The sequence below is a fragment of the Diuraphis noxia genome, unplaced genomic scaffold (assembly GCF_037042655.1).
Source record: "Diuraphis noxia isolate RWA-SAM2 unplaced genomic scaffold, SU_Dnox_SAM2 contig0004, whole genome shotgun sequence".
Lineage (NCBI taxonomy): Eukaryota > Metazoa > Arthropoda > Insecta > Hemiptera > Aphididae > Diuraphis > Diuraphis noxia.
The window spans coordinates 36,516,141-36,527,729 of NW_028301714.1; the positions used below are offsets into that span (position 1 = coordinate 36,516,141).

At 28.0% G+C, this 11,589-nt stretch overlaps 1 protein-coding gene across 1 annotated transcript; it reads left to right on the forward strand.

Moving 5' to 3' along the window:
• The first annotated feature begins 1,157 nt into the window (after positions 1-1,157).
• LOC107162834 (uncharacterized) lies at positions 1,158-11,036 on the forward strand. The gene is made up of 9 exons (XM_015509881.2): positions 1,158-1,339; positions 4,023-4,341; positions 4,468-4,536; positions 4,960-5,063; positions 7,453-7,492; positions 7,557-7,634; positions 7,715-7,966; positions 8,496-9,200; positions 9,602-11,036. The coding sequence occupies exons 2-9, from the start codon at positions 4,027-4,029 to the stop codon at positions 10,031-10,033; spliced, it is 1,995 nt and encodes a 664-aa protein (XP_015365367.1). The 5' UTR covers positions 1,158-1,339; positions 4,023-4,026; the 3' UTR covers positions 10,034-11,036.
• Positions 11,037-11,589: the final 553 nt, after the last annotated feature.

Consider the following 11,589-nt stretch of genomic DNA (forward strand, 5'->3'; position numbering starts at 1 on the left):
ATATTTTTTAGCATAAAACGTAAAAATAATTAAAGAGTTAAATACTTAAATAAAAAATAAATTTTTTAAAACTTATTTTATATTTCCAATAACATAATACTTTGTGAATAAATAACTGAATGGTCAAAATAAATAAATAAATAATATAAATATAATATCTCGCGAGAATAAAGCATCATAGTGTTCATCAATGTTTTACAGCAAGACTTAAGGAGTACAATTATTCAAAAGTTCATGTTAAAACTAGTGTTATACCTACTTTACAATTTTATAATCTATAAAAATTCGCAGCTTAATGTTATATCTACAATCTATTCACTATAATTGACTATATTATACCTTTTCAAAACTTATTGACCGGTGACCAATTTGTATGTGTATAAAATTATGATGGAGACAATTTTACAATTTTATAATCTATAAAAATTCGCAGCTTAATGTTATATCTACAATCTATTCACTATAATTGACTATATTATACCTTTTCAAAACTTATTGACCGGTGACCAATTTGTATGTGTATAAAATTATGATGGAGACCGATTGTCCGCATACGACATTTTTATGTGGGGACCAATTGTCCGTTTATCGGGGGCAGTCACTACCCTTCTTAAGAGTAAGCCTAGACGTTGTTAAATACTTAGTATAAAGTATAAAGTCTATGATATTACAAAATTTGGGAATTTGATATATGATCCAAATCCAAGTATCTATAAATTCAGATTTCTGAATCGCATAATTATTTTTTTCTATTAATATGGAGGTGTAGCGTGTATAACAGAAAAAACCCACACTACTGAAGACAGACAACCTATGTGAAGAAGAAACGTCGTTTCTCTCTTTGTTAGATTGACTTCAAGTCCTAAGCACAGTAAGACAACGCCGCATCCATAAGCTCAATATCTATGAATGAAGCATAAACAATAATATTTATTATACGATATAAGACATATTAATTACTTGCTACTTATTATTATTATTTTTTTCGTTTAGTATAAACATTAAACACAGAACATAGTTTATTTATTTAGATGCTACGAACAACTTGAACACGTCATACGACACAGCGCGTCAAACCATATTTTCAAAATGCAACACTGGTCGACAGTTGGTTACACTGTTGAAAGACCACTACGAGTTTTGGCGTCGGTTTCCGCCATTTTAGTTGCAGTTTTCGTACTATATTCTCGTATCTTGTGTCGCCGTTCGCGTTTATCCCGTCCGTCGATTCGTTCGTTTTGTGTTCTGTACAAACAAATCCATTCAAAAACCTCAATCTTCGTTGTACACATTTTACACCTTGATATCATCGTCGTCGTCGTCTTACAACGACCTAACCGTGAGTATTTACAACATTCGGCAGTCGTCGACGCCAATACACATATAGGGCGCGTGCCGGGTACACGACACGTTGAAAAACATCGAACAAGATTCCCCTTATTAACGATAATAATATGATATAATTTATGTTTGATCAAATAAAATAACCTGTTCGACAACGCGACAGTCGATCTAATTCAAGAAATCTGTTGTATTTATCTCAATTCACGCATCGACGCCATTCCTCTGACGGCCCCCATCGCATTAGTATGTAAATACCTACATCTATCGAAAACGGTTTATCGTACTAATGTTTATTAATTAATCATTATCGCGTTTATGAGACTTCATACCCCTCGCTGACAATTCGCTTAGGTTCTTATTATTTATGACTGATAGCAGATGCCGGTTTAACGTGAGTTAATTTTATATCGATTTTCGGAAGATCCTGATCGACCGGCACGCGTCATAAAGTTGTACACTCATACGTGTTGATACACGTGAGAGGTGATTGGCCTACTTACGCTCGGATTGAAGCTTGACTGTTTTGGCTGACGTGAAAACTTTTTCAGAGCTGCTGCACCTACTTGGACCTGTAGTACCCATTTGATAAATTTTTCGCGTTCTAAATAATTATAATCAGTGTTCTCTAATAGTTTGATTTAGTGGGGGTTATTGGGGCTCATTCAATTTTGATTCAGGTTTATGTACTCAACTCATGTTATGATCAAAAGATAATAAAACAATATTATGTGCTGTTGCAAGTACAATATAAAATCACCACTTTATATATGATTTTGGTTATTTTTCAAGTAGTTGACTAAGAAAATTACATTGTGTGTATAGGCATGATAAGGAGAAATATAACTGAAATTATTTTACCGAAGCCGAAATAATATTTGGTACCTAATGTGTTACAGTACATTTTTGATGATCCACTGAAACGATGGATAATCTTATTTTCTGGTTAACTTGCAAGAATGCTATTACTATATATTATTTTAGAAATTGCCTATATTAAATAGTATTTAAAGAAAATTTAATAAGTATTTGAATTTTTATCGAATAATTTATTTATTTTAATATTCCTATTATTTAACATTTATATTTATTTTTTTACATACATGTATTGTAATAATTGACATTATTATACATAAAGACACCTACTTACTAACCCTTGTATTTTGATCTCTGTAGATAGTTATGCTGATGACCATAGATACTCGAGAATATACTGTTTTTATTACATTTAATTTTATAAATTTTAGCATAAGACAAATAATTACAACTAAATAGCTTCTTATTACTGATTGTAAAAATAAATAAAATTGTAATAAGTCTGTATTCTGATTATTTTATTATATATACTTGGTATAGACGTATGGTTACATTAAGTTGTATTTATCATATATTTACCAATATTAAGGAAATTCATTAATATAGTAGCATAGCAACATTTTTCTTACCTATTTAATTTAACATAGATTATTGTAAATATTACAATCATATTATCAAAATTAATATTTATAGATTTGTTCGTTTTAAATAAAAAGTGTACACTAATTAGTGTAGTGTCTGGATAAGTGCAGTACCGGATCTACAAATTATGCAACCCGGGGCACAACATAATATTAGCGCCCCCAAAAGTCACCAAATCATAAAAATGATGAGTTTGAAATTTGCGCCCGGGACATGGGACCCGGATGCCCCCCCCCCCCCTAGATCCGGTACTGGATAAGTGTAATAGGTGTAATCGGATATATATGTGTTCAAAACAAACGCTATTGGTGTAGATTAATCTAATTTATTTGAAAATAGACTTATAGAATTAACCATTTGTCGATAATTAATTAATGATCAATACCTACACCAGTTACACCTGCTCTTGGGACAGTTTGAAAAAAGTGTATACTGATGTAAAATTTTTTTAAACAAATAGCGTATACGACTACGCTATTTTGAAACAAACACTTAGGTATACACTTGTTGCAATAAAATGTACACTTTTTTTCAAAACAAACAAACCTATTAAGACTTTATTTATAACACAACGCTACATCTTAGCTCAGTTTGTATTGAAAGAGTGACATTCTAGAATTCTTTTTGTTAAAATTATACAATTTTAATATAATTAATGGGGTTTCTATTTATTTTATTAACCAAACCAAACAAAAATAATTTTATAAGAGTTCAACTTTTAATTAATATTTAAATTGTATTTGTATTTAAATAATTTAAAATCCTACTACAAAAATTGATCTTTGTTTATAATTTCTCCACTTAGGTATTAATTAAAAACAGAAAATACTAAGGATATGCCGAGGGATATGCATATAGTCATTTTCATATAAATATTAAAATGTTCTAAATTCTTGAAGATATTGAAAAACTATTAATTACAAATTTAATAAGCACTTGATCTATCTATCTAAAGTACATAAAACTATTTGCTTCTAATTTATAATAACATAATTATAATTTAAAGCCATTGAACACTAAATAGTGTCTTTTATAACTGGTGTAAAATATTACTAGTGTTAAGTGGTAAAATGATCAGTAAATAATTAAAATTAATAATAATATTCTGAAATTATCATTAATCAGACTATTTATTTTTCTAATAATTATTGTCTATACAAATTTGAATTAAGTACTTTTTGGTACCTATAATTAATTTTAACTTATGTTTATTTGATTGACAGCAAAATGTCTTACAACCGTCGAAGTGGTGGTGGTTATGGTGCCGGAAATAGCGGTAGCTATGGAAATTCTTATGGACAAAGCGCAAGCAATAATTTTAGTGGCTCTGGCAATTATGGAAGTGGAGGCGGTGGTGGAAGTGGCAATTTCAATGGGGGTGGCAGCAGCCGTTTCAATAATTTCAATAATTATGGTAGAAACCCGAAGATGAGTCCTTGGGAATCTGGTGTATCCCCAGGAGGTGGGATGATGCCTAATGTTCACCCCAATCAAATGGCTCTAGCTAATGATTTATTATCTAAGCTTTTAGCTCCTAATCAGGTAATAAATACAAATAAAAATATAAATTAATAAATTTTATATGTCAACTTCTTTTAAAAATAAGGATTTTTATCATTTGTTAATTTATTTTTATTAATATTTAAATCTAAACATTAAACATTTTAGGGTGGATACGGAAGTAGTCAAAATTGGGGTCCAACCCCTGGAATGGTGAGAAGACAAGAATCGTTTAAGGTAAAACCAAGTTTAAATTCAACAAAATAGTACTTAAGCTGTTACATATTCTTAAAACATTAAATATTTTACAAATTAAAAGAAAATAATTGGATAGGTTTTTAAATATTCCTAATAGTACCTATTAGGAAATTATTTAAATTAGGTTTTTGTACAGTAACTAATCATATTTATACTATATCTAAACTTTCTATTAAAATAATTTCGATTTGCCGATTATTATTGCTGAGCGTTTTAGCTAATCTGAGTTTGGCCTGTTGCCGTTGGCAATTTGAATTCTGGAGCTGGCTGATTCGTTTCGCTGGCAATCGAATTATCGAACGAATTTCATAATCTCATCTGAGTTTGTTTTTCATTTGTTGTGCTCTATCGAATCTCTCTGTTCCTGGCACAATAATTGATCGGTTGTTTGATAACCGCCAGAACCAAAACCGGCGCAGGCCTGATAATCGCAATCGTAGACCTCCTCCAAAAAAGGACGATAAGAAAAAGGATTCTAAACCTGAAGCGGATAAAAATGATAAGAGGTAAGGAATCATTTCATAAAATCTATTATTCCGGATTTATATAAATATATATTTATATAATTCTTCGCTGCTATTTTAAAAGCATTTGGCAATCCCTCTTCAGTTAAATTGTTTTATCCGCCTGTATATTCCATTGCATTTTATTGAAATGTTAGAAGAAATAGGTGTTATTATTTTCTACTCTTTTAACCCTTATTGTTTATTTATCTTCTTTATACATAATTTTGTATTCTTGTTAGAATTATTACTTATATGGATTCAAAGCCCTATTTTATTACTTGTTGTAAAAATTATTTCTTTAGTATAAATATATCAAGTAAGTATTTTTTTTTGTTTATAAGCTACATGTTGGTTTGTGTTAATATTTATTTAATTAATATACTAATTTTTATAGTTTTAGTTAATTTTATTTAGGGGTATATATTATGATTAAAATTACAATATATTCTATAAAAATTTAAATTATAACATTTCTCTATTGTTGTGAAATCATTTAACTAAACTATTTTTAGAAAATCAATCATGTATTACCTAAGCAAATTAGTATTTTATCAATATCTTAATTGAATAACATTTGTTTCTTAAAGTATTGATAGAATATTTTATTCATAAATTTGTTATGAAGTATATACCTACTTATTTTTATATTTTAAATTCCAAAGAATCTATTTAAATAATTATACAAAATATTCAACTGACTAATCCATGGACTAAAATTCTGTGGAGTATAATGTTATATAATTAATTAAAGAAAATGTATTTCTATTTAACGAATTTGATTATCTCTAAAGGCCATCATTATTAATGGTTGTGTATATTCATATTGTGTTAATTGTTAAGTTTTATTTAAATGCTCATTGGTTTGCACATTATTCTATAGTAATTTGGAATGTAAAATTTTGCTTTATTTATGCATATGAATAACATATGCATATTAGAGTTCAATTTTTGAAACAAACTCAATATTTATTATTTTATATGTATGTTATTCCGACAACTGTAAACATATGAGTATTTTTTTATATATGTTAAACTTTTGGTGATTTTGATACAAAATGATACAAATTTTTATGATTGTTGCATATTTGCATCTCGCAAAAACATAATACATATATCAGTTATAAGAAAATTAACCTCAAATGACTAAACAACCAATGACCTCAGAAGTATTGGACAGGTGGTCATTTCAATTCTTAGAATACCTCTGACAGGACTAGATACTAGTGTGCAGAGAAGTAAAATGTACATTTCAAGATAAATTAATAATTTAATTACTTTCAAAATTTTTAATTTTTCTATTAACTTTTAATAAAATAATATCTAACTTAATCATTTTCATCAATACTTTTATTGACTTTTCCATAAATTTAATTTTTAGAAGTATAGGGTTAAAAATCCATCTTGAGCTGTAATGTTAATCACATATAATAACAAATCACAAGTTATGAATAAAAATAATCATGACATCAGTTTTTTATTTCCTGATTTAAGAAAGGATGGTTTGTGTTTTCTCTATTATGCCATACTAAGATTGTTTGGCAGTTTCCAAATTTTTGTTGAAAACTTAAAAATTTTGAGAGAATTGATATCTAGGCCGATAACTATCCATTTTTTGATATTTAAATTTTTTAACTACACAAAAATAATTATTTAATATATTTAAAAATAATTATAATTCAATCAAAAATAGTAACATTGTTCAAAACTAGATTGAGAATACAGAATAGATACTGTTTTTAATTTAATTTTAGTAGTTGGTGAATTTACTCTCTATTTAAATTAGAACTGCTGAACACATATTTTACATATTTGGTGTTTGTAAGACGTATATACAACATTTAGATATGAATATCCTTCTTACTCAAAATATAAAAAACTGCTTTCATTATTATTGTGTATTCATGGTTTTTGTGGTTTATTGTTATTAAATATAATTTAACTAATTATTTCAATAAAATGATGCTCTCATTGCACAGAAATATCATTCAAGGAACCAATAATGAAGACCTGTTTAAGGTGTTAAATCCTTACATTTTCAACCAAGTATATTGTATTGTATTTTTTTTTAAATATATTTTGTTATGATTAAGCATTTTGAGTGATTATAAATACAATAAAATCATCCAATGTTAGTGTATAATATATCCCTTAAGGACAACAACTTAAGTCATTTATGGTTGACATGGAGTAAATGGGATTATACTTCAATTGAAATTGCCATTCAATTGTATATATTTTATCTTTAAATTATTTATTATTTAAATTAAGGTTTCATTTTAACTTTAAAATTGTGTTCTTTTTATGTTTCTTGAAAGACCTAATTTGTATGTTATATAATGATCAATTTTATTAACATGAACTTTTTTTATTATTTTTTATATAATTCAAGCAATGAAACAAATGGTATCAAGAAAGAAACAACAAACCAAGTAAATACATTTTTATTTTAACAAATATCCAATGTAATAATTGTATTTTATATCAAAAACTTAGGAACATGTGGATTATGATGGTATTCCAACAGCTGTATTATTTTGCCATGTTTGTCAAAAACACATGTGGGACGGAGCCGTTAGTATAGTTGTTTTAATTTCTTATAATATCAAAATGTACCTTAATAAAAAAATCACATCAATAAATCATTATTTTAGTCTTTTGAGAAACATGTACGTGGTCGTCCTCATGAATTGATGATGACATACTTGGATGAAGGGTACAAAATGCAAGTGGAGTTAATGCGTCATCAGATTAAAGCAGCTGAAAATCAAAGAGAAATTGACCTAGAACGTATGCAAGCTCAAAATAAGGGAAAAGCTAAACCATTGTTCCGTAACTACTGTCCTATGTGCAATATTAATTTCTATGGCCCTTTGACTGGACATCGTAAGAGTGATCGTCATCGTGTAAGTAACTAAATGAATAAAATCTAAGTACTTTCCTAAAATATAATGCACATTCGTTATATAATGTAATATACATGTCTTATGATCTCAGAATCTTATATTGATTCATATAGTCAACCTCGTTAGTCGTTACAAAATAATGAGATCTGTAATAATTTGATATAAATTCTAAATAGGTGCATATAAATACAAGATCTTTATTTTCATTATATATTCAACTTTAATTGTTCATCAATAAAAACAATAATTTCAAATTTTTGCTCAAAATCTCCATTAAACCCTAATAATATCTATGTTTATTGTATACATAAATGTGTAATTACCTATATTTTATATTACATTCATACTCATGCCTACAAAAGAACATTATTGTACTTGATCTCGCTCATCTCCCACTTTCCAACAGTGGCTTGGTGCTTATAGTCTACCGTTAAGGCACTAACTGAGCTGTACAATATCCTAGACTAAAGTCCATTCCTCATAATTTAATTAATATTGTGTACTAACTAAAATTGTTTTATTGCTTTAGAAATTGAAACAATTTCTTCATCCTGAATGCAAAATGTGTGATACATTATTCCATACTCGTTTAGAATGGGATGATCACAAATTGTCTTCAGATCATTTACGCAAAGTTGGTGAACAGCGCCGTCAATTTAATCCCGATCTTAAAGATGATGAATTTGAATTGCTTGATGTGATAGTAATTGAAGATGATGAACATTCAGAAGAAATACCTGTAGTATCAAAATTAGATATGCTTGACGATCAAGATATGAAAGATGATGAAGAAGAAGAAGAAGAAGAAGAAGATCAAGACATTGGAAAGGAATCTGAAGACAATAAAGATAATGAGGTAATAGATGATGTTAAAGTTCAGAAGGAAAAAGAAGAGAATGATGTTTCCAAAGAAGATAATGATGTTTCAAAAGTAGAGAATGACAATTCTAAAGACGAAAATGTAACTTCAAAAACAGAGAATGATAATTCCAAAGAAGAAAATAACATTGATAAGGAGTTGAATGATACTGTTAAAGAAGATACATCAGTGATTAAAAAAGAAAAAGAGGAAAAATATAACCCTGCTAATGTTGTTGGCCGTGAACTTGTAGTTAAAACTGGAGGATATGTATGCCGTATTTGTTCAATGTTTATGAAGAATGACGAAGAAGCAGATTTACATTGTCAAACTGCTTCACATTATATTAACTTCACCACTATTACAAAATTACATGTAAGTATAATGTTTTTTTTTTTTTTTTTCAAAACGAATAACGAAATATTTTAACTCGTTCAATGCCGCATCAATATTTCTAATCTGGTACTACAATACTAGATCTACTGATAATATACGTGGGTTTATAAAATATGTATATGAAATAACGTGGGAAATAGAAACCGACTGAAAAGACAAATAGTATATTATGAATGGCTTTGATTAATGATAAAGCGGTAACTCTATGGCTAAATTATTATAGGAGTTTATTTTCAATATACACTAGTGGCGACCACGGATCTGCGGTGGCCTCATGAGTCTTACTACCATCGCCGACCTGTGATCGTCAGCAGCAGTGAATGTGTTAATATCATGGATCTAAAATTTGCTCAACCTATTATAATTATTTTTTTTTTTAGGCAAAAATCAACAATCGAAAGCGTAAAATGAAAGAAGATAAAAAAGAAGATGATGATAAAAAGGTGAACACAGAAGCAACTGAAATTGAACAACCTGAGAAAAAAGCTCGTTTGGATGAAACTGAAGATGGTGAACCAGTAGTTGAGCAAAATGGCATAGGTGAACCTCAATCTGAACCTATGGATGATGATGTGCAAGAGATAAAATCTGATATACCTTGTATTGAAATTCCTGATGATGAGTTGAAAACAATTAACTCTGAAGATTCGGTAGTTGCAGATCCTGTTGTTAAAATTAATGAAGTTGTTGCAGAACCAGAATCTGAATCAGTAAAAGAAGCTCCAGCCCCAGCTGTCAAAACTACTCCACCACGTGGTGGTCGTGGTGGCCGTGGTCGAGGAGTGGCAAGAAGAGGTCGTTCAAGTCGCTAAAATAACATTTAAAAAAAAAAAAATTTAAAAAAAAAATGGAGGATATACAACTTCAGAATAAGTAATTGAGTAACCAATAATTAATTTGTAAGATTATTTGTTTTTAAATACTCTTCATTCATGTGTATTTAAAATATCATTCAATTTTAAATAAATAATTATCATTTAAATTATAAAAAGTATACTAAATATTTGGAATTGTATTCAATATAGTTCCCTTACCATCGCATTTTATTCAAGACATGCGACTTATTTTTTTAATTATAGACTCAAATTCATATTCATAATAATATAATGCCTGTAATTTGGTATTAGAAATTATACATTTCTAGGTTTTTAGATATTTTTTCTTGGCAAAAATTATTATTTTACTAAAAAAATAATTAATAACTAAGCAGACTTTGATTTCTTTTGAACATTTTTTAATTTTGTTAAAATTTACTAATAGTTTTTTAAAAAAAATAGCTAAATTAGTGTAATCACTTATGTAAGTTAAACTAAATTCATAAATCGAATATTCTATTGGTATTTTGCTAAGTGAAATTGGTTTTTAAAACATAATATAGTTGATAATTTAATTTAATTTAATATAATATAATTTTAGTTTTAGTTAAAAATTTAGGGTCCTTTAAAATAATTGAATATTTCTATTATATGTTTGTAAAATTGTTGCATTGAAAAAAAGTAGATCATCTAAAATAGTGTAATATAACTATATAAGTCTTTATTTTTATGTTCCAACAAATTAATCATAACACATTAAGTGCATGTATTAAACAATATTATCTATGTAAAACAATTGTACTTAACATGTTTGCATAATACATAAGTAACTGTATGTGAAATTTGTATTTTTAACCTAATTATCATACTTTAACTACATTCGTATATTACTCGCTACAATATTTGCCAATTGTATTGTTTTTAAGCGAATTGTACTTTTATACTGCATATATATATTTATATACAATTAATAATATATTATATCTAATACCTCATAACACTGCATGGTTTTACTTCTTATTTTTATTCATATGTGTATTACTATATAACTGTGGTATAATAGGGCTATAAGACAGTCAATGCAAGATACTTTAATTTTTGGTTTTGTCTATGTGAGGGAACATAAGTAAGTGGTTTACATCTGACTAATTAGTTATTATATCTAAGGAATGCATAAATGTATTCTGTAAACTTCTCTGTTACTAACAATGGAGAAATAAGCGTTTTTGCAGTGGAGAACATCATGGGCCCCTCATCTGTCATGGCTCATTTTTAAAATCGCATAACAAGTATTTTGATATTGAAGTGATTTTCAAATGTTATGAACTCTTAACCTGAAAATAACATTTAATAGTGACTAGTTTTCTTTTCCCATATTTTATATTCTGAGCGGAGCGATGAATGAATGTATTGATTTTACAATGATGTGTTATTTTTGTGTGTACACACGATAAGTTGTCGAAATAATGCTTGATTTTCAATTTCATTAGCTATTCTGGTTGGAAATCGAAATCTAGTTGGTGCATCGGGGAGGTCAAATTTTGAATTTCCTA